This window comes from Ammospiza caudacuta, chromosome 17, assembly GCF_027887145.1.
Source record: "Ammospiza caudacuta isolate bAmmCau1 chromosome 17, bAmmCau1.pri, whole genome shotgun sequence".
Lineage (NCBI taxonomy): Eukaryota > Metazoa > Chordata > Aves > Passeriformes > Passerellidae > Ammospiza > Ammospiza caudacuta.
This window is the reverse complement of record NC_080609.1, coordinates 2,263,878-2,287,687: the sequence shown is the minus strand read 5'-3', so window position 1 is coordinate 2,287,687 and position 23,810 is coordinate 2,263,878. Positions and strand designations below refer to the sequence as shown.

Genomic DNA, 23,810 nt, shown 5'->3' with positions numbered 1-23,810 from the left:
GGGGGCACCGGGCCGCGGGACCCCATCGCTGTCACACCCCTGCCGCTGTCACCTCCCCCGCCATTGCTGTCACCGCATCCCGCGGGGACCCCGAGGGCCGTCACCCCAGCGCCGAGCTGGCGGCCAGGGAGGGGTTGTTTTGCTTTTTCCTTTGTTTTTTTTTTTCCATTAACTGGGAGCGCAGCGCGTGGCAGGCAGCTCAGAGGCCTCCTCAGCTCCTTGAAATGCCCCAAATCTGGAGGAGAATGTGGGCAGCGGGGCTGGTGTCTGATGTAATCCCGGGATGCGCAGCCGGACCCTTCCCGAGCGGTCCCACGGCTGCCCTCCCTCCCTCTCCCCGGCTGCCACAAGGACCGAGCCGTTCCCAGAGGAAGCCGGGGCTGTAACAAAAGAACTGGAGCCTGATTCCCAGCCCGGAGCCGCTCTGCCTCGGTGGCTGTACCGGGAGCGGCCGCGTTGGCTGATCCACCTCCTGCCAGCGTCGAGGTTCCTAATGGAGCCCATGATAGACCATTAACTACGCTATCACAAGACCGTAATTAAGAGCCAAGGAGTAGCGCTGTGCATTTCCTGCAGTTACGGTGTAGCGCGGCCTGGCGGGGTGCGGGTCCTGCTGTGGGTGTCAATCTGTCATCCTTCCCCTCCTCCGTGCACAATAACATCCCCAAGGGCTCGGACCCTGCATCATCGCTGGAGCCCAGGGCAGGAGCAGGTAGTGCCGAGGTTTGCCTGTATCAGGAACCCGAGGGAATCGGGAGCTCCTTGGTGCTCTGCACGGGCCAAATTTGGAGTGTGCAGAGTGGTGTGGCTTCGACCACACTCGGTCCTTGGAGCCACCACCAGCTCCCCAGGAGCTGATGCAAATGCACACCTGCTCCACGGAGATTTACCGGGAGGTGGTGACTCAGAAGTGGAGCTGCCTGTGAAATGGGAGCAGCTCTTCAGGAAGGAGAAGGCTTTGCTATCGTTCATCTCCTCGGGTGCCTGGCTGGGCTGGTGTGGTTTGCCTTTGAGGAGGTGCTGGGCCCTTCAGAGCTTCCCTGAAGAGAGTTTGTGTTTCTGGAGAACCTGTCTCACCCGGGAGCTGTGGGACTGCTCCGTGGGGTTGGTGTTTACTATGTAGAGTGTAACGGGGTGGCTGTTTTAAGTGAAATGTTGCAGCTGGAATTGTCTTCTGATTGAAGTGGGTTTGAAGCAGACAGGGTAGGAATAAGGAGTGAGTTAAGTGGGGTCTTTGGTTTACACCCAAAGAACAGGGATTTTGGCTATGGCTGTAGACCTTTTGTCTCAGAACCCACTGTTTTGTAGCAACTAAATACCAGCATCTTTTTGTTGGAAAAAGAAATCTCAGTGAATGATTTCAGAACCTTCCCTTGTCCTCTGTGGGCAATTGAGCCCATTCCTAATTAGAGAATTAGGTCACACACTGTTGTTTCACAGTAATATATGCTCTGACAGGCTCTGCTTCTGTTGATTCTGGGAGGCGACGCACCTTTAGGATAATCAGCTGGAGTGGCTTTGATATCCAAGTGAATTTGATCCTGCTGATGCTGCTGACAGCCTTGGCAGTGGAACTCCCTGTGCCTCTGGCACAGCTGGGACGTGCTGACAGGGCATGCTGCTCCTTCCCTGACAGACACCATCCCCTGGGCTCTTGGGTTTTGGGAACAGCTCGAGCCTGGCGTCCTCTTTGGCACGTACCTAATGCCATCCCAAAACAGCAATGCCAGAATGTTATGTGGAGGTTGTCTTTGTAAATCTGCTTGTAAGCACGTTGTCCTTGTCCTCATCCCCTCCCATATCCCACATCCCAATTTTAAAATGAGTATTGTGTCATCTCCCACTGTTTTGGTCAGTGCAGAAAGTACAACTGGTGTGTGCTTTGAGCTGCTCTTGTGGTGGGGACATCTCGTGTGGAGCTCAGGTCCCTGACCTTGGCAGGATGGGAGAGAGAGCATTTGCCTTCTCTGTCTGGTTAGGGTCTGCTGCTTTTGCTCTGTTTTGTGGAAACAGTTGTGAGCAGCCAGGTTTTGTGATGCAGCATGGAATGGATTGTCCTTTCCAGCTCGGGGAAGGCACACCCTCAGAAGTGAAGCTCTGTAAATGTAGCTCTGTATTTTAGCTGCTCTGTATTTTAGCTGCTCTTACCCAGCCTATTAGAAAAGGGATCCAGGGATTCCTCTCTGCTCCGTGGGCACTGGGTGTTGGATCAGCACACAGCTGAGTGATGAAAAGCCCTTTTTCTGTTGGATTTTAGGTGCTGTAAGCAGCCTCTGCCTGCCTGTGTCCAGTATCTGAGAGCCTGGGGTGCAGTGGGAGCTGTGTCTGTCACAGAGCACCATAGGTGCTTCTGTCCATCCTTTTCCAGGATCCCTGAACAGCAATGTCACTTCTCAGCACAGCCTTGGAGCTTGGCATCTCAGTCTAAATCAGGCACATCTTATATTAGCCTCTGCAGTTCCTGTGGTGCATAGCAAGGCCTCAGCAATGTCCTTTCTTTAAATTGCTGGCAAAATAAAGCTCCTCTGTGGGAGCAGAGGTGGTTGTTACTCCTGGTGCAGGAGATGTGAGCACCATTGCTGCACCAAGCTGTGAGGCCAGTGAGTATGGAACTCCTAGTGACAAAAAGGTGGCATTTTGAGGAGGAAACTGATGTCCAGGTGTCACTTGTGTGTTCCTTACTAGGTTTGTGCTGAGCTATGGAATGTCTCAGTCTCCAGGAGCATCAGCCAAGCATGCTCCCTGCATATTGTAACTGGTTTGGACTTAGCTTTTGCCTTTTCTTGGCCATCCACAGAAGACCCTGAATTAAGCCCTCCTACTGTTGTTTGGACAGGGAGAACATTAATGCTTTTCTGGGCTTCCAACATTGTCCTTCTTCCCAGCTTTCACCCTCCCTTTCCCAAATGTGTAGTTGTGGAGGCAGGATGCTGTTCTGAGAGGTTCTGCTGCTCTGGAAGCTGGAGAATCTCACCTGGGAACCTGAAATCCTGCATTTTCCCTGAATGCCCTCTGTGCTGTCAGTGCTGCCTCCTTCTCCCCAGGTGCAGGGAGGGGCTGCTCTGTGCCATGAGCCTGGGGTTACACCAGACTCAGTGAAACTGCTTTACTTGTGGGTGAGTGCCCTGCACAGATCACACAGCTGTCCTCATCCATCCCCGAGCACTGAAGCAGGACAGAAGTGTGTTGGTCCTGGGGTGGTTTGGGCCATGGCTGTGGTGGAGCTGCAGGTGAAGCAGGGACAGTGTGCATGCCATGCATTAGGGGCACGAGGCTGCTCCTCACCTGAGGGACCCGCGGTGGCTTTGTCACCACCGTGTCACACATCCACTCTCGAATAGCTGGTTGTTCATGTGCTGGAATGAGCTCACCCAGCAGGTTTGTTGGCTTGCAGGAGCAGCCAGCCCTGAGCTGAGCCCTGGTGAGTCAGGGCAGCTCTCAGTGCTCGGCAGGAGAGGGCTGGGGCTGCCCTGGGAGACAGGGCTGGGGCTGCCCTGGGAGACAGGGCTGCTGCCCCAGAACAGGGCCAGGGCTGGGCTCAGCACAGACTGAGGGTGATGTGCCCCTCCTCACATGATGGAGGGCTTTTTCTGCCGCTGCTTCCCCCTCACCTGCTGCTGTTCCCACAGGAAAGAAGCAAAAATGTGTGTTAGGGAGAGAGTAGAGCGTGTTTTGGAGCAGATGGCTTTGACTGGAAGGGGGGTGGATTTTTATTTTTATTTTCCCTGTCCTCAGCTTGTATTAAGAAAGTGATGAGGATGCAGCCAATGTCCTCACTCTGATCTTGCATTGAGCACACAAAAGCTGAAATGAGAGCCCTGCCCTGCACAGAGTTGGTGCTGACACCAGCCCTAACACACCGAGTCCCAGCACCTCCTTTCAACCTTGTCCCTTGGCTGGGCTTTAGTACCTTTATTCAGGCACCATCCTTTGGTGCTCTGCATCCCACTGTTATCCAGGCCCAAGGCAATGTCAGGGAAAAGGCACCTCAAGTGCTGCTGACAGGTTTTGTGGTTCAGGTGAAAACTGGATCTTTCCCAAGAGCCCTTCCCCAACAGCAGAGGTGCAGGAATTCAGCTCCTGGGCAGCAGCAACAGCAAGCCCACCAGGGCTGGGGTTCCCTGCCAGGAGCAAGGGCTGGGGCAGTGCAGCTTCCTGCCCCTTTCCTGGCCAGGAGGAACGGGAGAGGCAGCTGAAGACACTGCCCAGCCCTTGGAGGTGGTCGGTCCCTTCCAGTTTGCCTGGGGGCTGCTGTTAATTACCAGGTTGTTTGTCTGAGTGATCCACAGTTTTGGATGTCTTTTCCCTCTGGTTGTTTTTGTGCAACTGTCTGAATCTGGAGATCTCTAAGATGTTTCTTCCAAGTCTTCCTTTACAGCAGTTCCTCTCCTGATCTGTCCTGTGACCCCTCAGGCACCAGCGTGCAACCAGAAACTCCCCTGGTAGTTCCATGCCGAGCAGGAGATAACCTGTCCTGCAGCAGCCTGCACAGGCACAGGGTGAGGACACACTTGGTGTGATCCTCCCTGCTGCCATGGAGGGCATGTGAAGAGATATTTCCCAGTGCTTCTGCTCCTTGCCTGCTGGGTTTCCAAGACTGACCATGGACATGGTCTCTCACTTCTGATCTGCAGCCTCTGTGGTGCTGCCGTGTTTGGCTGCAGGTCCTGCTACACTGGTTTGCTTTTCACAGCCTTAAAAAGTGTGTAGCTGAGCAGCTCTGCTCTAAACTTGAACTTGTGTAAGCACAGGACGTCTCTTCAAACTGGCTGACCCTCCTGAGCAGACAGGAATTGCTGGGTGACCCCGTGTGCAGTGAAACCTCAGCCAGGGCGAGCACTGATGTAGTGGCACCTGCTGGGCATAGGCATGAGAGCTACTGGTGCTGAGCCCAGGTTTCTGACAGCAGCTGTCTGCTGCTGCACTGTCAGGGCTCTCTGGCATCAGCAGGGAGGGAAGGGGAAGCCTTGGTTCTGGTGCTGCTTTGCTGCCTCCTCCTCCTCACCTGGCCTGCTCCCACCCGGTGTGTCCTGCTCTGCTGGAGTAGCCCTGTCCCTGGCCATGGCTGCCCCACTGCTTCAGCTGCTGCACACCCATGGAAACTGCTCTTTGTTTTCTGGCAGGACTGGATTCTTTGGAATAATGCTTGGAATAATGTTTCAGTTTGAGGCTTTAGCTCTCTGGTGCAAGGAGGATTGAGGCAAAGTGTTCCAAGTGCAGCCCAGCCATCACGTTCCTGTAGTGGCTGCACAACTGATGTGCAGGAAATGTTTGAGCTGGACTGTGCTGGTTGTGCTGCTGGAAACCTCTTTGGATGGCTTGCAGAGTGCAGAGTGGTTGTTGCAGCAATTCCTGCTGTCTGCCAGCACTTGCATCAGTGTCCTTCAGGGATGTTCACTTCCCTGTCATCAGAGATGCAGAGCTGATCTCATCAGAGCAGGCAACTCAGAAACAGCTCCAGCATCTCTTGTTTCTCCATTGTTTACTACATAACCTTTGTGTGAAAAATAGTTCCAAAGATACAGTGCTGAACCTCCAGCCCTGCTTGTTGTGGGACTAACCAGCTGTGATTTAAACTTAAATTCCAAAACAAAGCCAAACAAAAAAATCCCCATCAAGCCAAAACCCAACCCCCAAAGTGAGTGTCTGGCAGGTTTGGTGTCTCTCCCTAGTCAGGATTAGATGTGCACAACAGTGTAGGTTGTTATGTGTGCAGAACATCTGAGGAGGGTTGTGTTTTTGTGGAGATTTTATAAAGCTGGGGAGGGACCTACTCTGCAAAGTTCTGGGTTGCACTGCAGAGTTCTCACCACCCCTAATCCCTCTATAAAAGCTGTGCTTTTATGGCTGTAAACGTGTTCCAGAGCCCCGAGTGCACAAAGGTGATGGGAGCTGAGCAGTACAAAGCTGAAATGGGTGGAATGTTCTTCTGATAACTGGGATTAAAAGTTTCGCTGTGGTTTTGGTTTGTAAAAAGCAGGCAGGTTTTGCTCTCTCCAGATTCCACACCAAAATTGTCCACACCTCTCCTGGTGTGGAGGTTTTTGGTTGGTTCAGTATTTAAGCTGCATAGGAAAGACCACGGAAGTTAGTCTGCTCCTCCTCCTCCTCCTCCTCCTCCTCCAGCTTTTGTTTCCAGCTGTTCCCTGGCATGTTTTCCTCTGCAGCCTCGATGTCTCAGAACAACAGAGCATCTTTCCATTGCACTTGAGAATAGCTAGGCTCTGAGCTGTGCTTTTATCACCCTGCTGGTTAAAATCTGGATTTCTCTCCCTTTACTCCTCACTGTCCCCTGGCACTCCAGAGGAGCATTATGTCATATCAATTCCTGTGTGATTGCAGGCACTGGAGGAGGAAGGAAGCTGCAATGTGAAAACCTTCAGCTTTGTTTTGCTAAAGGCTTTGCTGTAAGGTGAGACTCACCTGAAAGAAAATTACCATGGGGCACACAGGGTGGTGGCTCAAGGCAAGAAACCTCCATCAAAGAGTCTGTTTGCTTCTGCAAAAGTTGTAGTAAATAGTAAGGTTGCAACATAGCTTGGAGATTGTTTGTTCCTATAGAGCTTCTGTTTGCTGAAAGGATTTTTATGTTGCCACAGCTTTTTAGATTTTCTTCCTCTTTTCTGCTTCATCTTTTTTTCATTTCCATTGGCTCATTCTAGATATTGTTAGATCATTTTAAGACTTTGACACCTGTTCTCCTATAAATATAACACCTGAAATTCTTAATGTCCTGCATGTTCTGTGCAGGATTGGGCATTGAATTGGGACAAAAATCTTTGTGCAATTCAAACATAATATTTGCTGCTTAAACCATGAGTGGTTAAGGAGGAGACAGGCAGAAAGGGCACACTGAAAGGCTGTAATTAAATGGCAGTTTAACAGAAGGTTCTGAGCATCTTTGGGGTAACCTTTTAAATAAAATGCAGAGTTAAAAAAAAATTCTTTTTTTTAGAGATTTTAACTTGTTTCCAGCCAGGCTGCTGGGTTCCTGGCACCATTTGGGGCTTTGTTATACCATTTGCCTCTCTGTGCAGGTGATTGGCCCTGCTCCCTGCTCAGTCCTGGGCACAGAAATTACCCTGCCTTGTTTCCTTTGGTACCAGCTGTAGCAGCACCTGTAACAGGCCTTTTGCCCATGGTTCTGGAGTGGAGGCCAAGTGGACTGGAGAAGAACTAGATGGAAAAAAACCCAACCAAGCAATGAACAAAGAAAATGCAGCAACCCACCCCTCACCCCATTTTGCCCATCATTTATTTAATCTTAAATCCTTTCTTGTCCCAAGAATTGTTGTTTTTCTTACATCGTCAAGCTGCCTGAGCAACTTAGTGGTAAAATCCATCCAGGAAACTGCAGCCTGTGCTGTGGCACAAGGAGATGAAACTCTGCAGGGTAGATCTTACCTGTGCTGCTCACCCTGCCAGCCAGTGTGTTTGCTGTGGAACACCTCTGTGGGTGAGACACACTTGTGTTCTTGTAGGACTCATCTTTATTAAAAGGCTGAAATTCAATACTTTGTTCTGGTTTTTTAAATGTCAAATGCTGGCTTTTCCCTGGTGGCAGCAAAAGTGCTCCAGAGTGGCTGCCAGGGTAGCTGGAGTGAGATCTTCGTCCTGTAGGTCAGGAGGGGACCTGGGAGGCTCCAATTTGGGCTTGGAAAACCTGGTTTCAGGCTGCTGAGAGCTGCTGTGAGGCAGCAGAGTTTGTACAGGTGTGTGTTGAGGTGCTTGCTGTGCCAACAGGGCCAGTCCATCCTTCAAGGACAAGGAGGGAGAGCTGAGCACACCTGCCATGCACTGTAAGTCAGGCCCCTGGAGATTTGTTGTCATTGGAAACAGCCCATGGAAAGGTGAAACCAATGTTAGCAGCCATCCTGGTGCTCCCAACATGCAGCAGCCCTTTCCTGGCTGTGGTTGGTGCAGCAAGACCAAACTTGGGAGCCAGAGAAATTCCTGGGGAGTGGAATCTCTGTGGCTGTTCTGGGAACTCTGCAAGTGTCTGCTTAACCTGTCTACACCCAGCTTGAGGGCTGCAGCTCTCTCTGGGTGTTTGGGTGTGAAGCATGGCTCTGGAAATGCTGTTTTGTTGCTGGCAAAACCCAGAAATGCCAGTGAGGTGTGGCTGGGGATCGCAGGATCAGAGGCAGCCTCTGCAGGATCCCTGAGCAGGTGTGCACCTGAGGCTGGCATGCACCCTGCAGGCTGCCCAGGCACGGTGTGGGGCTGCCTCGAGGCTCTGATGCTGCAGGGCAGCGTTCCCCTGCACAGTGTCCACAGAAGTGTAACTATGGAGGGATAGGATATTCAAAGCATTTTGGACAAACGCTTGGATTTTTTTGAGTGTTGGGGATTTTTTTGTCTCCCAGCATATCTTGATGTTTGTACGGTCATCCAGCAACAATGCAGACTGTTATGGTGCCCTCTGATTTCCCTCACAGGCTGCCTTTGTTTCTGCCTGCAGCTGTGTGGTTTTTATGGAGATCTGAATTGCAAGGCATGAAGAAACTCTTTTGTTTGTTGTCGCTTCTGTGCATAAAATCATTCTTGATTTTCTTCTAAAGCACAAATCCACTTCACATCCCTGGTTCTGGACTGACTTTGGACTGTTTCTGGGATTTCCCGGGTGTCTGCTGAAATTGTTGGAGCTTTAGGAACAGATTTGCTCCTGGCTTCAAATGCCATTTTCTGATGCAATTGTCCCCCTTAAGTGTGCCCAGAACAAAGTTCCTCTGTGTGAGGACCATATAGCTGCTGAAACGGTGCTGGGCTTGTGGCAAGCAGTGAGCAAGTGAAATCTGCAAATCCGCCCTTCTTCGAGGTCTCCAAATCAATGTTTTCCTTTTGGCTGGTTACAAAACCAAACAAGCAATTATTTGCCGGAGATCCCCACCTCCAAACCCTCTCAGCTGGAGATGAAGATGCCTGGGAACTGATGTGAGCAGGCTTCCTGTGAAAGGCTTCCAGGCTAAATGGAAATCCCTCTCAGCTGAAATGAAGCGGCTGTGAGTGGAAGATGGAGTATGTTTTTCAGGGGAAAATGTACAAATCTGGGTAACTACAGATAATTGAAAGGCTTTGTTCTCTCTCAGTTTCAACAGGTGTCTGTACGGGGTGCTTGGCAGCTCGTTGGGTTTCTTGATCCCGTTCCCAAAGCTCAGCTAGGGTGCAGGATAGGATCACAGAGGTAAAATCACGTTTGCTGACCCTCAGTCCCAGCTCTGCAGGCAGAACTGGGCTGTTCTGCTGTGATGCTGTTGGGGAACTTCTCTCATCCTGCTCAAAACAGAGCAGTGATACTGTGAAGTAAACTGTGACACTGAAAGGCACAGACCTGGGATGAATCCGCCTGTGTTTGGTTGACCCCTGTTGTTGGTGATGATAATTTGTTTCTCTCTCTAAAGAGTAGGTAATTGAATGCATGACTCAAAAGGATGAGCTCATGTGTTGTTTGGAAGGGATTTTTCCCGTGGCTCGCAGCTCTGAGCTGACTAGTTCAATTGCTGCTGTTAATGTGCTGCTGTACACACTTTTTAAGGTTGGGTGACTTCATCAGTTGCTATTTGAATAGCTTGAATTCTCTTTTTTTCATCTGTTATGTTGATGCCACATTTGCAACATCTGTTATGTTGTGCCTCATGCCACGTTTTTTCTGAACAATTTAGTATCACTTACAGATGACAGAGACAGTAACTATTCCTCTAAGCTAGGGATGGAAGATAATGCACCTGTGGTATCTTCTTACAGATGTTTCTGCCTGTTTTTAAAGTGCTTGTGAAACTAGAGGATCTTAAAGCTGCATCTGTGGGTGCATGCATAACCTGGGTGCTGGCCCAGCAGCTCCTTCTGCCTGGGAGTGGGTTTGGTGTTGGATTAGTACACTTGGTTAGACCTGTTTGCTCTGAACATGCTTTCAGCAGCTCCTGGCCACCTGTGGTTTCCATGCCAGTCTGCCTTGTTTGACTAGAAGTGAAGCAACAAGTCCTCCTCTATCAGCTTTTACCCACAAACAACCAATTCTGATAGGTGAATTCTGCCTTTTCACTCACAGGCTGGTGAGGTAAAAAAACCCAGAACAACAAAACCATAAAATAAGACATTTTAATCCACAAGGAGCCTTTGGACACTGCTGGGGTATCACTGGCATTTGGGATAAATGAATTTCTGCATTAATGGCCTTGGGCTGGACTTAGCAGAGTGCAGTTCCAGTTCCAGCACTGAAGAAGGGGCAGCCTCTGCACTGTGTGCAGCACAAATTGTTTTTTCCTTTTTAAATCCAGCAGGAAGGTTGGCACAGGCCCTTTGGAGGGAGAGGGAGGGACCTTTCAGCAGCTCATGTCTTGCATACACACCAGTAAGATGACAGCTAGTTTATGTGACAGAAACACATGTATGGTATGTCCCCAAAGGTGTGCCAGGGGGAGCCTGAGTGACACCCAGCCAGGCTGTGCCAGCCCTGCAAGAGGGCTCAGAAGAGGGGACACCCTCACCAGACCCCTCCTGGGGACCCCTGGCTGGAAGGGACAGGGCTCTCATGCATGGTTTATGTTCTCACAAAAATTCACAATTGCTGTGGTGTTCTTGGCACCCACAGTGTTGACAAAACTGTTGATAAGGTTTTAAAACCAAATTTACCCACCCCTGCTTAGTCACAGCTCCTGGATCCTTGGTGCTGAGAAGCTTCACCACAGATTCATCCTTGATATTTTCCTTTTGCAGACACACAGTAAAGGATTTGCAGTCCATTGACCAACTCTGAAGTGTTCCTAAGTGCTTATCTACCTTTGTGGCAGTGAGAACATGCCTCTAAGCCCAGCTGCACACTGAGTGATTGTGGCTTTGATCCTTCCCTGTGTGGTAAGGAGGGATTGTCACGACACAGGTTACAAATTCCTGGCTGGATACTGTTGGTGTTTTATGATCATGGCATGTTTCAATCTGTCAGCTCCCTGCCCCCAGAGCTCTGTGTCCCTTTCTCTTGAGGCTCCTCTGTGCTGCCACACAGCATGACCAGCCCTTCACAGCGGCTCACTCGAGTTCACTGTGAAATCTCAGCAAGTTAAATATTTGATGTGTATTCTCTATGTTTTCATTCCAGCCCTGTGCTGTCCCCTCCTCCCAGCAGCCAGTGGTCAGTGTGGCACTAAACCTACAAAGCTTTAGTGAGGCCTTTTGAGTGCCCCAGACCTTGTACAGAGCTGATGACCTGTGAGCAAACAGAGGAGCCGGGGGTGTTTGGGGGAAAATGCAACTTTTTCAGTTACACATCTGTGGTGTGGTGGCTTCAGCTGCACTAATGACAGTCACAAACCAAAGTCCATCACCAGGCTGGCTGGGTGAGGCTCTGTGGTGACACATTGAGTCTTTCTGTGGCTTCTGAGCCAGCCTTAAGATTTCCCAGTCAAGCAGAGCATTTCTGCAGGGCTGCAAGAGGCCAGGCACAGCTCACCTTTAGCCCTCTTCTGAGTGCTCAGATGCCATCAAGAGTTGCAGAATGCAGCCACTCTGACTTAATTATGTCTGTAGATAAAGGAACAATCCACTGAATTGCAGCATTAGTCAGGTAACAAAAGTCCACTCAGTTTATCTTATTTCTTATTTATATGATGCATTGAGTAAAGGTTTGGCCTTGGCTCATCATCACTGCACACCTCCAATTTTGCCTGTTGACCTTATGTATCTCTTTGCAAGCAGGTTGGTTATCTTCTTTTGAATTAAAAATAAATGAAACCAAATTTAATCTTTAAAAGGAGGAAAAAAGCTGAGGTTGCATCATATAGCACATGTCTGCAAGCTGGGGGAACTGAGTTTTAATGAAGTTAAAATAATGTGCACTGGGTTTTTTTTTTTTGTGGGTGGACTAACAGCGAGGTGGATTCCAAGCTCCCACAAGCAGAAACATTCATGTAAGAAATGAGGTGGAAAAAGCATCTTTGACCAATCTGACTCACACAAACTGGAAATGACTGCAAGTGACAAGGAGTCTCCCTCAGAAGGAAAGCAAGCTTTAAGTCTTAAAACTATATCAGTGTTTCACTTGAGTACGTTGATTTATTTTTACTACTTTTCATTTTTTTTCCTTTGGAAAGAGATTTTTGAGCATCACCTGGAATGTCTCCTGGCCCAGATTTGTGAATAAATTATGTTCTTCTTAGAGACACTGCAGATACCCACTGGAGATGGTGCTGGCAGCTTTTGGGGAAGGTCTCAGGAAATCCTGCTGCTGGCTTGGTTAATGTGGGCTGAGCCCTTCATCCCTGGTTGTACCTTTGTGATGTGTGTGTTAGCTGGGCCTTGGATCATTAGAGCATCCCTGGAGGAGGACACTTGATGTGGACCAGTGACCACAGCAGCAGTGTTGGCTCTGGCATTACCCTGGGAGCTGCAATCTCCCTCCCCCAGGGCAGTGGGGATCAGCTTGGGAAGCTGAAGGAGGAAAGAGGCACTTGCTGCTCTTGGGTTTTGCTCAAACCTGCCTTGTTAAGGGGAGGTGCCCTCCTGGCCTCCACCCAGGTGTTAGGGCAGAGCCACCTGATGAGTGTACAGCTGCAAACTTGTCTCCTCTTCTCTGAAACAAAGACCCACACAAAACCCACAAAAACAGGCCACCATGTTTCAGTAGTAAATATTTATAGAGCTTTGTTCACTTGAGCTGTTTAAAGCAATTTTCCTGGGATCAACCTCTTTAAAGGGAGAGCATGAAATGCACATCTCCCTTGTGTTTCTCCCTTTTCCAGTGTGACTTCCAGACCCATGTACCTGCTTGGCCGCTGCCCCCTCCTTTGTGTTTTTGCTGCTCATGCAGGTGCAGAGCAGAAGCTTGGCAGAGTGGACATACACGTGTGTCTGAGCCATGAATTCCCAGGGGAAAGGTAACAGCCTGATACAAAGTGGTATCAAGTGCTGGGAAAAAGTTACCATTTCTCTTGGAGGGGTTTAACTTTTCCTTTTTACATCAAGTGTCATCTTTTGGGTGAAAGCTTTAAGTAAGCTCAGGTTGGGTGTGGAGTTTTCAGGTGATACTGATGCCAAGTGTGTTGGGCTTGGCATGAGTAATTTGGAAGAGATCAGAGTTTCCTATAACACATCCTGTGGATTCCCATGGGAAAATGACTTGCTTTCTTAGATTTTCCTTAGAGCAACTGGCAAAAGAAAGAAGGAAAGGTTTGGGATTTCCCAGAACCTTGCCCAGGAGCATGGAACCCAGCTCCATGGAGGAGAGTGTGGTGTCTGACATCAGGCTTGGTACAGCAGATCCCTCTGTGCCAGGTTAGCAGATACAGCCTTGGTACAGCAGATCCCTCTGTGCCAGGCTGGCAGGTACAGGAGTGGTACAGCAGATCCCTCTGTGCCAGGCTGGCAGATACAGGCTTGGTACAGCAGATCCCTTTGTGCCAGGCTGGCAGGTACAGGATTTGTACAGCAGATCCCTCTGTGCCAGGCTGGCAGATACAGGCTTGGTACAGCAGATCCCTCTGTGCCAGGCTGGCAGATACAGGAGTGGTACAGCAGATCCCTCTGTGCCAGGTCATCTCTCTGCTGCAGGAATGGGGCTGGGATGGCATCAGCATAACAGGAGTCTAAAGCAGGGCTGGAAAAATAACACAGGAGTCGGCCTGAATGCTAAATCCCAGAGAACAGCCCAGACTTGTTCTCTGAGCCTCATTTGCTTTGTTGCATCATGGTAATATCGGCCCAGAAAGAGATCAGTTGATATAAAATAGGCTTTAAACAAGAGTGGTTTCTTTTCCCCCAGCGCTGCTGCTGCGGGGCCGGGCAGGGCCGGATCTCTGGGCCGTGTGTGCTGCGGGAGCAGCCCGTGCTGGGGCTGTGTGTGCTGCGGGAGCAGCCCGTGCTGGGCTGTGTGTGCTGCGGGAGCAGCCCGTGCTGGGCTGTGTGTGCTGCGGGAGCAGCCCGTGCTAGGCTGTGTGTGCTGCAGGAGCAGCCCGTGCTGGGCTGTGTGTGCTGCAGGAGCAGCCCGTGCTGTGTGTGCTGCAGGAGCAGCCCGTGCTGGGTGTGCTGCAGGAGCAGCCCGTGCTGGGCTGTGTGTGCTGCAGGAGCAGCCCGTGCTGTGTGTGCTGCGGGAGCAGCCCGTGCTGGGCTGGGTGTGCTGCGGGAGCAGCCTGTGCTGTGTGTGCTGCGGGAGCAGCCCGTGCTGGGCCGGGTGTGCTGCGGGAGCAGCCTGTGCTGTGTGTGCTGCGGGAGCAGCCTGTGCTGTGTGTGCTGCGGGAGCAGCCCGTGCTGTGTGTGCTGCGGGAGCAGCCTGTGCTGTGTGTGCTGCGGGAGCAGCCCGTGCTGGGCCGGGTGTGCTGCGGGAGCAGCCCGTGCTGTGTGTGCTGCAGGAGCAGCCCGTGCTGTGTGTGCTGCAGGAGCAGCCCGTGCTGTGTGTGCTGCGGGAGCAGCCCGTGCTGTGTGTGCTGCAGGAGCAGCCCGTGCTGGGCCGGGTGTGCTGTGGGAGCAGCCCGTGCTGTGTGTGCTGTGGGAGCAGCCCGTGCTGGGCCGGGTGTGCTGCGGGAGCAGCCCGTGCTGGGGCTGGTCCCTCTCTGTCAGGGGAGTGGCATCAGAGCCACTCAGTGTCCATCCCGAAATCAGCTGTGCTTGGCTGTGAGCAGAGTGATGCTCAGGTGGGGGAAACCCTGTCACCTGTAGAAAAGAAGTTCTGAAAACTTCCCTTGTGTCTGTGCTGCCTGAAATGTAAAGATGGAGGGGCAGCCCTGGTATGGCCGTGGCCATGCACTGCCAGCAGCATCAGAGCAGAGGTGGCATCTAGTGGCTGCTGTGACCCTCTGTCCCCAGATCTCTGGGACAAGGAGGGAGCCAGGGCTGAGCTTGAGCTGTAGGCTGGGCCTGGGAAAGGGAGCTTGGCTGCTCAGCTTCCCTGTGAGCTGTAAATGAGGGAGTGCCTTGGGCTGCTGCTCAGGACATGGTTGTGGGTTACTGGGACTGAAAGGGGCCAGTACTGGTGTTCAGCACAGTGCAGAGTCCCATGATTTTGAGGGCACCTCCAAATTGATGCAGGTTTTGTCTCACCAGGAGAGCCACAAGAGAGCTGTGCTTGTGAACTGCAGCATACTCAGTGCTAACCAGCTAAAATAACAGACCAAAACCAGGGAGTGCCTTTGAGCTGTCCTGATGCACTGAGTGTTTATGGAAAAGGGAAGCTGAAATTTTCTCCAAAACATTGCAGTTGTGCAGATTTTTGTCTTTCATTAATGAGCTTGTAGGCAGAGTTTGCTCCAAAACCTTTAGTCTCAGTTTGGGTGTTTGTACATTTAAAAGTGCAGCACTTTCCTCGGCCCATAACCAGATACCAGCTTGCTTTTAACTGGAGTGTGTGTGACCTCCTTGGGCCAGCATATGCAACGCCCAAAAACTGGTGTCCCTCTGGATTAAAGTATGTGTATAGTTTGAGATGAACATGGATTATTTAAAGCATTTCTCTGGTGACCAGGTCATGAGTTTTGAGGACAGGGACCCCATGTTCCTCTGGGGATGTAGGCTGGGCAGTTAGCGGGCGAGGAGCACAATGACGACATCTGCGGATTTGACATTTCCATTAACAAGTTTCCTTCTCTTCCCAGTTTAGCTGAACCTCTCTCACTTTTAAAAGCTGTAGTCAAGCGATTTGTTTCAGCTCAGCAGTGGCATTTTTGGAAGCATGTGGCCTCGGTGCCCTGAAAACTGTCCCTGTTCCCACCCATGGTGCTTTCACACAGCTGCTCCAGCTGTGCCCTGCTGGCACTGGGGGTGATTGGGACTCACTGCTGACAGGGAGCTCTTGTGCCTGAGGAGGGGCCAGAGTCTGTCGGGATTTTGCATCTGAATCAGAGCAATGGGCTGAATTAGCCTATTCCCTAACAGCCCAGCAGGTCCTGGTTCAGGAGCTGGCAGGGGAAAATGTCTGGATGCTCCCTTCTGGTAGCAGAGCAGCCTTACTCCCACTACTCCTCACCATCCCTGGGGATGAGGGAGATTTATGTCTGCCTGGAAATAAATACAGATCATTCACTTGTCTCTGGAGGAAGATAAAATGTAAACTGCCTATTTTCTGTGATGCAGCACTGGAAATAGTTGGAATTTAAGATAATTATCTTTATTGCTTTTTATAGCACCCTATGAAGGCTGAAATCTAATTTGTTTTCACTAACAGGGAACTCCTGCGGATGACTCAGAAAAATCCATTTGCTTTATTGACAAACTTGTCTGGTTGTCAGGGCAGTGCTCTCCTTGCAGGAAAAGGGAAATGCAGGTCATAACACATAACACAGTGTGGGGTTTTAATAGATATTCAAAGTTTGATATCTGTTGGCAAGAAGAAAAACTAAAGTTGATGTAATTAGAGTGAAGTGACTGTGCTTTATTAAAAGGTTGTAAATTAGTTGATGCTTCAGTGGGTGTGCAGTAATGGTGCTCTCTGCTTTGTTTATGCAATTTCACTACACTTGAAGCTCATTAACAAGAGCTTGCAGAGAAGCTGCTTTTCCTGGTGCCCCTCAGCTTTGGGCAGGAGGTGGGAGGTGCAGTTGTGCCTCTTGCCCTGTGCCTGGGGCTGCAGGGAATGCTGTGTTCCATGTGGGTTGGGCCTGTTGCTTGTAAGGGGAGATGTTTCTTTTCAAACTTTTCAGTCTGTCTGTGAGACAGGCTCCCAGCTTTAACAAATTTCTGATGTATCTGAAGGTAGTGACGCCCCTTGTGTGAGTGAGTTGCATGCCAGCCCAGCTGGTTGTTGTGGTTTGTGGGGTTTCTGCTGCTCCAGTGCTGGGGCTCTGTGAAAAGCAAAAGCAGATGTCTGTGCTGCTTCTCAGGCCTTCACAAGGGGGGAGTGTGTCCTGCCTTACCTGCCCCCTGTGATCCACACCCCAGAGCTGCTCAGAAGGAGGGACAGCAATCTTTGGACAGCCTTCCTGTAAGCTCTCCCAAAGTGCCCTGCTGCTGCGGTTGAGAAATGCTGGGACTGCAGGCTGATGTAGCAGAGATGTATCCAAATTGTTTCTGTCTGTTCACCCCCTAGCAGTCTAATTTATCACTGCCATGTGGGATAATGCTACAAATCACTGAATCTCTGAGAATCATGGAGTGACTTGGGTTACAAGGAACCCTGAAGCTCACCTTTTTCCATCCCCTGTGCCATGGTCAAGGACATCTTCCTAGGTTGCTCTAAGCCCCATCCAATTTCTCCTAGAACTCAAGTTCTGAGAGGTTTAAAACCACAATGGAGAAGTGAGAAGCAATGTAGGGGTTAAGTGTGTTTTCATAGAGCTCCACAGAGCTGCCTTTGCCATGGAGCAGGAGTCTGGTCCTGTCAGGTCTCTGTAGCTCTCCTCAAAGAGGCAGCAGAACAAGGAGAATACATCCCTTTAGGAAACATGAAATGAGAGTTCCATGTGGGCAGAGCAAGGTTCTTGTGCATCTCTGAAGATGTTCTCAGGGTTTGCTCAGCTTTTCATTGCTTTTCTTTCAGGAATTGACTACAAGACCACTACTATCCTGTTGGACGGCAGAAGGGTCAAGCTGGAACTCTGGTGAGTGTTCTGAGCCTCTGTAACCCAAGCCCTGGGAGCTCAGGCCAGGTGAGCAGGGACACAGGGCTGGGGGATGCTCTACCAGGCTGTGGAGAGTGTGGACCATCCCTGGGGTGTGGTGAGACTTCCTGGCTGTTTTTCCCTGAAAGTTACTCTGGCAAAGAAGATTCCTTTCTGTCAGTCAAGTAGCACAAACACCATGCTACTCTTTGCTGGAATGGTCTGAATTCAGTCATTGTCTGTCATAACTGACCATTTTCACTGTTACTCTGCACTTGAGACCCCACCTGTAGTTCTCTTGTCCAGAGCTCCTGGCACAAGAAGCACATGGATATGTTAGAACAGGTTCAGAGGAGGCCATGAAGGTGCTCCAAGGGCTGGAGCCCCTCTGCTCTGAGCCAGGCTGGGAGAGCTGGGGGTGCTCCCCTGGAGAGGAGAAGCTCCAGGGACACCTCAGAGCCCCTGCCAGGGCCTGAAGGGGCTCCAGGAGAGCTGGAGAGGGACTGGGGACAAGGGATGGAGGGACAGGACACAGGGAATGGCTCCCACTGCCAGAGGGCAGGGCTGGATGGGATATTGGGAATGAGGAATTGTTCCCTGGGAGGGTGGGCAGGCCCTGGCACAGGGTGCCCAGAGCAGCTGTGGCTGCCCCTGGATCCCTGGCAGTGCCCAAGGCCAGGCTGGGCAGGGCTTGGAGTGACCTGGGACAGTGGGAGGTGTCCCTGCATAGCAGGGGTGGAGCTGCTTGGTGTATAACATCCCTTCCAACCAAACCATTCCATCATTCTATGTTCCTGTACTGCTCTCAATCACTGAGGGACTGGTATTGTTTTGGAAGCAATACTGGATTTTCCTGATATCCAAGGATGAGAAACAGAAACAAGAGAAGGAAAGCAGAAGAATAAAACAGGTGAAACCCTTGGTCCCTCAGCAGCTGGATATTTCTCAAGGCCTTGAGTAGAAAATTCAAACAAGCAGTGAGGAGGCATCACCACCTCAGGGTGGGGTGGGCCCCTGGGGAGCAGGACTGACTGGAGTGACCAGAGCCTGGGACACAGATGGAGAGCCCTGCATGGGAGGGGTAACCCCAGCCTTATCTGTCAGCACCTGAGGGACAGCTGGAGCCCTTCTGGCTGAGCTTTGTCTGACTTGCTGAGGAGCTGACACAGCAGGCTGTGGAGATGAAAGAGGAAGGGAAGGACAGGATAGGTTGTCTGTCCCTACCCTGGTTTTCACCCAGATCTGGGAATTAGGGAATGACACAGTCCTAAAACATGGAGTTAAATATCCCCTTAGAAATGCTTGGGTCAAGTAACAGGGATATTAGTAACATGTGTGAATTGTTAAATAGGAATGAACTCCATGTTCTAAGCCTCAGTGACTGACTCTGGCAGTGTGTAGTTTGGTGGTTTAATTACACCCCTGCTCTTTGAAGCTGAATGTCCTCATTTTTCTTACAAAAAAGAACAGAAGCAGCTAATTTATCTCTTGTAGCCTCCATGTTTTTATGTGCCACTTGCATTCTTGTCTCTCTTGTAAGAAACCTATTTTAACATTTCAGCCCCAGGTGTGTAGTAACTTAGTGCTTCCCTTTTTATAATGTAATTCTTGAGCTGGAGAACAGCACAGAAACTGAAAAGCTGATAACACTGATTGATGATGCCTTAGAGTAATCTTTTACCATTACTTACCCAGTATTTGATTGTTGAGGGAGAAGGATGTGTAAGCACAGGCTGTTAGATTGATGTCCAGGATCCTACAAAGCTTTACATCTGAGAAAATGACTGTCCTGCATGTGAGGTCAATGTGTTTTTCCTAGAGCTGCAAATCTGGGGCTGAGGGATTCCTCAGCCTTCTCAGTGGTCATTAAAGTGTCTTTTATCCTGGCCCAGGGAATAGATTTGAGAAACACCATAATGTGTCTCTGATGAGCCTGACACATTTCAGTATATCCTGGTTAAATCAGAGTGCTGGACTCTGCTGTCTTATTCCAGAAGGTCACTGTGAGGTGCTGGCAGTGTTGTCACACTTATTTGCACCTTGTCCAGACAAGACAAGTTACAGTGACTGAAAGGCCCCTTATTGTCACAGTGGTCTAGAAACACTGTACCCCACTCCTGATCCTCACTTTCTGTAGGGTATATAGACCAGGTCTGTCAGGGATCTGGGTATAAAGAGAATTCCAAGAGAATTCCCTTTATTTTGGTTAAAATGTAGTGGAAAAACAGGTGAAGCCTAGTGCAAGGCAGTTTCTCCTCCTGTGAGTGGTCATATTTAGGTTGGCTGTTCTCCATGGCTGGGAAACCTCTGTACACTCACTCTGACTTTGAACTCCTGTGGACTGAAGGGAACCAGGCAGAAAATCCTTTGCCCAAGGGAGTAAAATGACTTATACCCTCACACATCATCCAGCAGTGCTGCAGCCCAAGGTTTGGGCATGTGTCTTCTCCATGGGAAGCACAATGACAGTGACAACCTCTACCCAAAGGTGGAGATGTATTCACCAGTTCTTCCCCAGAAGAACCCACAGTGCAGAGGACTTTGGGTACCCTGCCTGTCCTAAAGATCTGACTAGATCAACCCTGATTTTTATTTTATTTTATTTCTTTATGGCCAGTAGGAGATGTGCAGTATGGGAGTCAGTTCTCCACCTCTCATAGCTGTAACTTTTCTGTGTTTTAGGGACACCTCAGGGCAAGGAAGATTTTGCACTATTTTCAGATCCTACTCCAGGGGAGCCCAGGTAAGTGCTGCTTTCAGGGCTTTGATGGGATATGTGCTTGAACTTTGGGATGTGTAAGTCTTTCCTGCCATAGTAAAGAGCTCTGAAGAGGAATGCACTGATCACCAAAAGGATCTCTGTAGATGACAAGAGACACTCAGTGTTGTCATGTTGCCTGGGATTCTGTTCTTATGAAGTGGTGGGAGAGAAGGGAGTGAATGGCAGACTTTGCTAAACTCCTACAGAAAAGGTCTGTGCAGACAATATTCACTCTTAATTTCTAGAGGAGGGCTGAGAGGTCGTCAGGGAGGATGAGGCAATTCTCGCTCTAGATCTGCCTCAGCTTTAATGTGGGAGCTCCTACTTTCTGAGGTTTTTAAAATTTGTTTAAATATGGCACTGGCTTTCCCAGTGGAGTTCTTCCAGTCTGTGTTGCTTTCGAGTCAGTTCCAAAAATAGGGGTGGCTCCTACTTGTGTGTCTGAGGCAGACTTGAAACTAGAGCAGCTCAATTGGAACGTAAAGTATGTGTGTTCCTCAAAACATGAGGCACAGTGTTACATTTTGAGTTTCTTCTTTGGGCCCTGCTCCAGAATAACATCAAGATCCTCAACAGCACAAAAATCTCGTGGTCCTCTGGAAAATTGCATTTAATAAATTGCTGTTTAATAGTGCTTTCAGACAGTTCTGCTGTTGTCCTTTTAGTAGCATGGCAGGGTCCCTCCAGGATAAAGTTTACCTAAGTTAAATGAGCCCCTTTATTTTCCTTATTGTTTTCAAGTTGTAAAGCTTTGGAGAAAATTCCTCTTTTGTTAGGCACTAGGAGTCAGAAGCTGTCTGTCAGCCTCCTAAGCAGGCCAGTATCCTGGGAGATTCCCAGCCTTTGGGAAACATTTTACTTCTACTCAAGCTCTTACCACTTTTGGCTTTTTGCTGCTTGTATCTGTAGACATTTGCTTTGCTAACTGGCAGAATCTGTGTTGTTCTCTTTCTCTGACTTCCTGCAAATTCACTTGTGCTCTAGACATAGGAGCCCCTCACCTGGAGTGTGCTGTTGAGATCTCCCCATGTCCTGTTTATTCATGTTAGTGCACATCTCTGGTGGTCTGGATGCTTTGAGGCAGCTCCTTTGAAGCAGAGGCCAATTTCCTGGTGCTCCTGGTGGAGTTCTGCGGTGGGAGAGTGCAGGATCTCCTGTTCACATGTTCAGTCCTGTGTCTGAGTTTCTTTCAGCTTCTACATTGCATTTTCTTTCAGCCTTTACTACTTTTCAGAAAAAATCTGTAACCCCCATCACATAATCACTGTTTGCTTTGGAAGGGACCTTGAGGCTCATCTCATTCCAACCCTCTCCCATCTGCAGGGACACCCTCCACTAGACCAGTGTGCTCCAAGCCCCATCCAGCCTGGCCTTGAGCAATTCCAGGGATTAGGAATCCAGAACCTTCTCATGGAACCTGTGGGCTTGAGGCCTTGTGGCTTCCCTCACTAGTTAGAGGTGAACAGAACTGGTCAGTGTGGTTTTCTGGTGACCACAGAACTCAGCTTTGATCAGGCTCTTTCTAAGACCTTGCTGTGTCAGATCACACTGGGAATGGAAAGCAGCAGCTGCTGTGTCCAGGAATGTCACCTGGGGGCTTTTGGCCCTCTGTGCAGCCACTGTGCACTGTGGTAACTCCCCTTGGTGTGACCTGGAGCTCCTCAGAGCAAGTGTCTGCAGAGACACTGCACCCTCAGAGCCTGAGCCCACACACCAGACCTTGCACCTGCTGCTGCCACAGGGCAAACTGGGGCACAGGGCAGAGCTGAAATGGGCAGTGATGAGAACATTCCAGTTGGATGGGGAGAGGGACACATCTGTCTGGAACCTGCCTGGAGCTGTGAGGCACTGGCACAGCACCTCCCTGTGATTCCTGCAGCCTGTTCTCCCTGGACACTACCCTTGGGTGCCACAAGGTGTCGTGTACCTGGCTGCCCGCAGGCTTGAAAGGGATTGATTTTCTCGTCCTTCCTCAAAGTGAGGCTCTTGACCTTCTTCAGCTGTATTTATCAGTATTGCTGCAGGAACTCTCACCTGAACATCAGCAAGGTTTGCCTCATCCATCTCACTGCCTAGCCCTCCCGAGGAGTGAGTCTGAGAGACAGTGAACCTCATCAGCCAGACAGGGGGACCTCTAGTGTGAATGCTTTAGAGAGCCATGGAATCCCTAAGGCTGAAAAAGCCCTCTGAGGTCATCAAGTCAAACTAGGAACCCAGAACTGCCAAGGCCCAGGTAAACCATGTCTCTCAGCACCACATTCTGCGTGGATTTTTTTAAAATATCCAGGGATGTTGACTCCACCAGTGCACTGGACAGCCTGTGCTAATGCCTGACCACACTTTTAATGAAGAAATTACCCCAAAATGCAATGTAAACCTCCCCTAGCACAACTTGAGGTTGCTTCTTCTCACCCTGTCACTTGTTACTTGGGAGGAGAGACCAATCCCCACCTGACTCCCACCTTCTTTCAGGAAGTTGTAGACAGCACTTCACTGCTGAATGCTGGAGAATGGAGCTCCCTTGCACAGCAAGGTGTAGCTCACACCTTTGCCTCAAGACTGCCCTCTGCTTGTGCAACAAATGCCTTTTGCAAAGTGCTGTTGTGATGCTTTAATCCTGGTCTGCACAAACAGTCAGTGCTTAAAAGCAGCAAACCAGCCCTAAGGAGCAAGGCAGCCTAGGATGAGGAGAGGTAATTCCCAAGGGAAGTCTCTCCAGGCCCTCTGGAAGTGCCCAGGAGATGACCACAGGGAAAATGCCTGTTGAAAATGGCTGGAGTCCTTGTACAGTCTTCTCCAGGTGGCTTGGAGTAAAACTCAGATTGTTTTCAGCCACAAGTGGTTGGCTCCCATGTTCCTGTATTAGCAGGAATACAGATACCACGTCTCTTAAATAACTCGCCACAACTTTCAGTGGAAGAAGAAAATATCAAAATTTATACTCTGAATGGTTAACCAAAGAAGAGGACTGTTTGTTTTGAATAACAAATGCCTGTGTGACTGCAAGGGTGGACTTCCAACACCTCCAGTTATTTTCGGTATGCAGAAGCTGACTTCTTCTGGCATGGCCTTAGCATAAATACAGCATAACCAATGTGGTCTTGGCAGAGAAACACAGAAATGCTTCTGAGTTCTGTGATTTAGAATTATGGAGTGGTTTGGGTTGGAAGGGACCTTAAAGCCCATCCTGTTCCACCCCCTGCCATGTCCAGGGACACCTTTCACTGTCCCAGGCTGCTCCCAGCCCTGCCCAGCCTGGCCTTGGGCACTGCCAGGGATGCAGGGGCAGCCACAGCTGCTCTGGGCACCCTGTGCCAGGGCCTGCCCACCCTCACAGGGAACAATTCCCAATTCCCAATATCCCATCCATCCCTGCCCTCTGGCAGTGGGAGCCATTCCCTGTGTCCTGTCCCTCCATCCCTTGTCCCCAGTCTCCCTGCAGCTCTCCTGGAGCCCCTTCAGGCCCTGGCAGGGGCTCTGAGGTGTCCCTGGAGCTTCTCCTCTCCGGGTGAGCACCCCCAGCTCTGCCA

General features: G+C 50.2%; 1 protein-coding gene across 1 annotated transcript in view; it reads left to right on the top strand.

Annotated features, from left to right (window-relative positions):
- The window catches only part of RAB40C (RAB40C, member RAS oncogene family), a 35,935-nt gene that overhangs the window by 251 nt on the left and 11,874 nt on the right, over window positions 1-23,810 (top strand). The window contains exons 2-3 of the mRNA XM_058815866.1: window positions 17,459-17,519; window positions 20,202-20,262. Coding sequence (XP_058671849.1) covers window positions 17,459-17,519; window positions 20,202-20,262 — 122 coding nt within the window. The remainder of the gene's footprint in view (window positions 1-17,458; window positions 17,520-20,201; window positions 20,263-23,810) is intronic.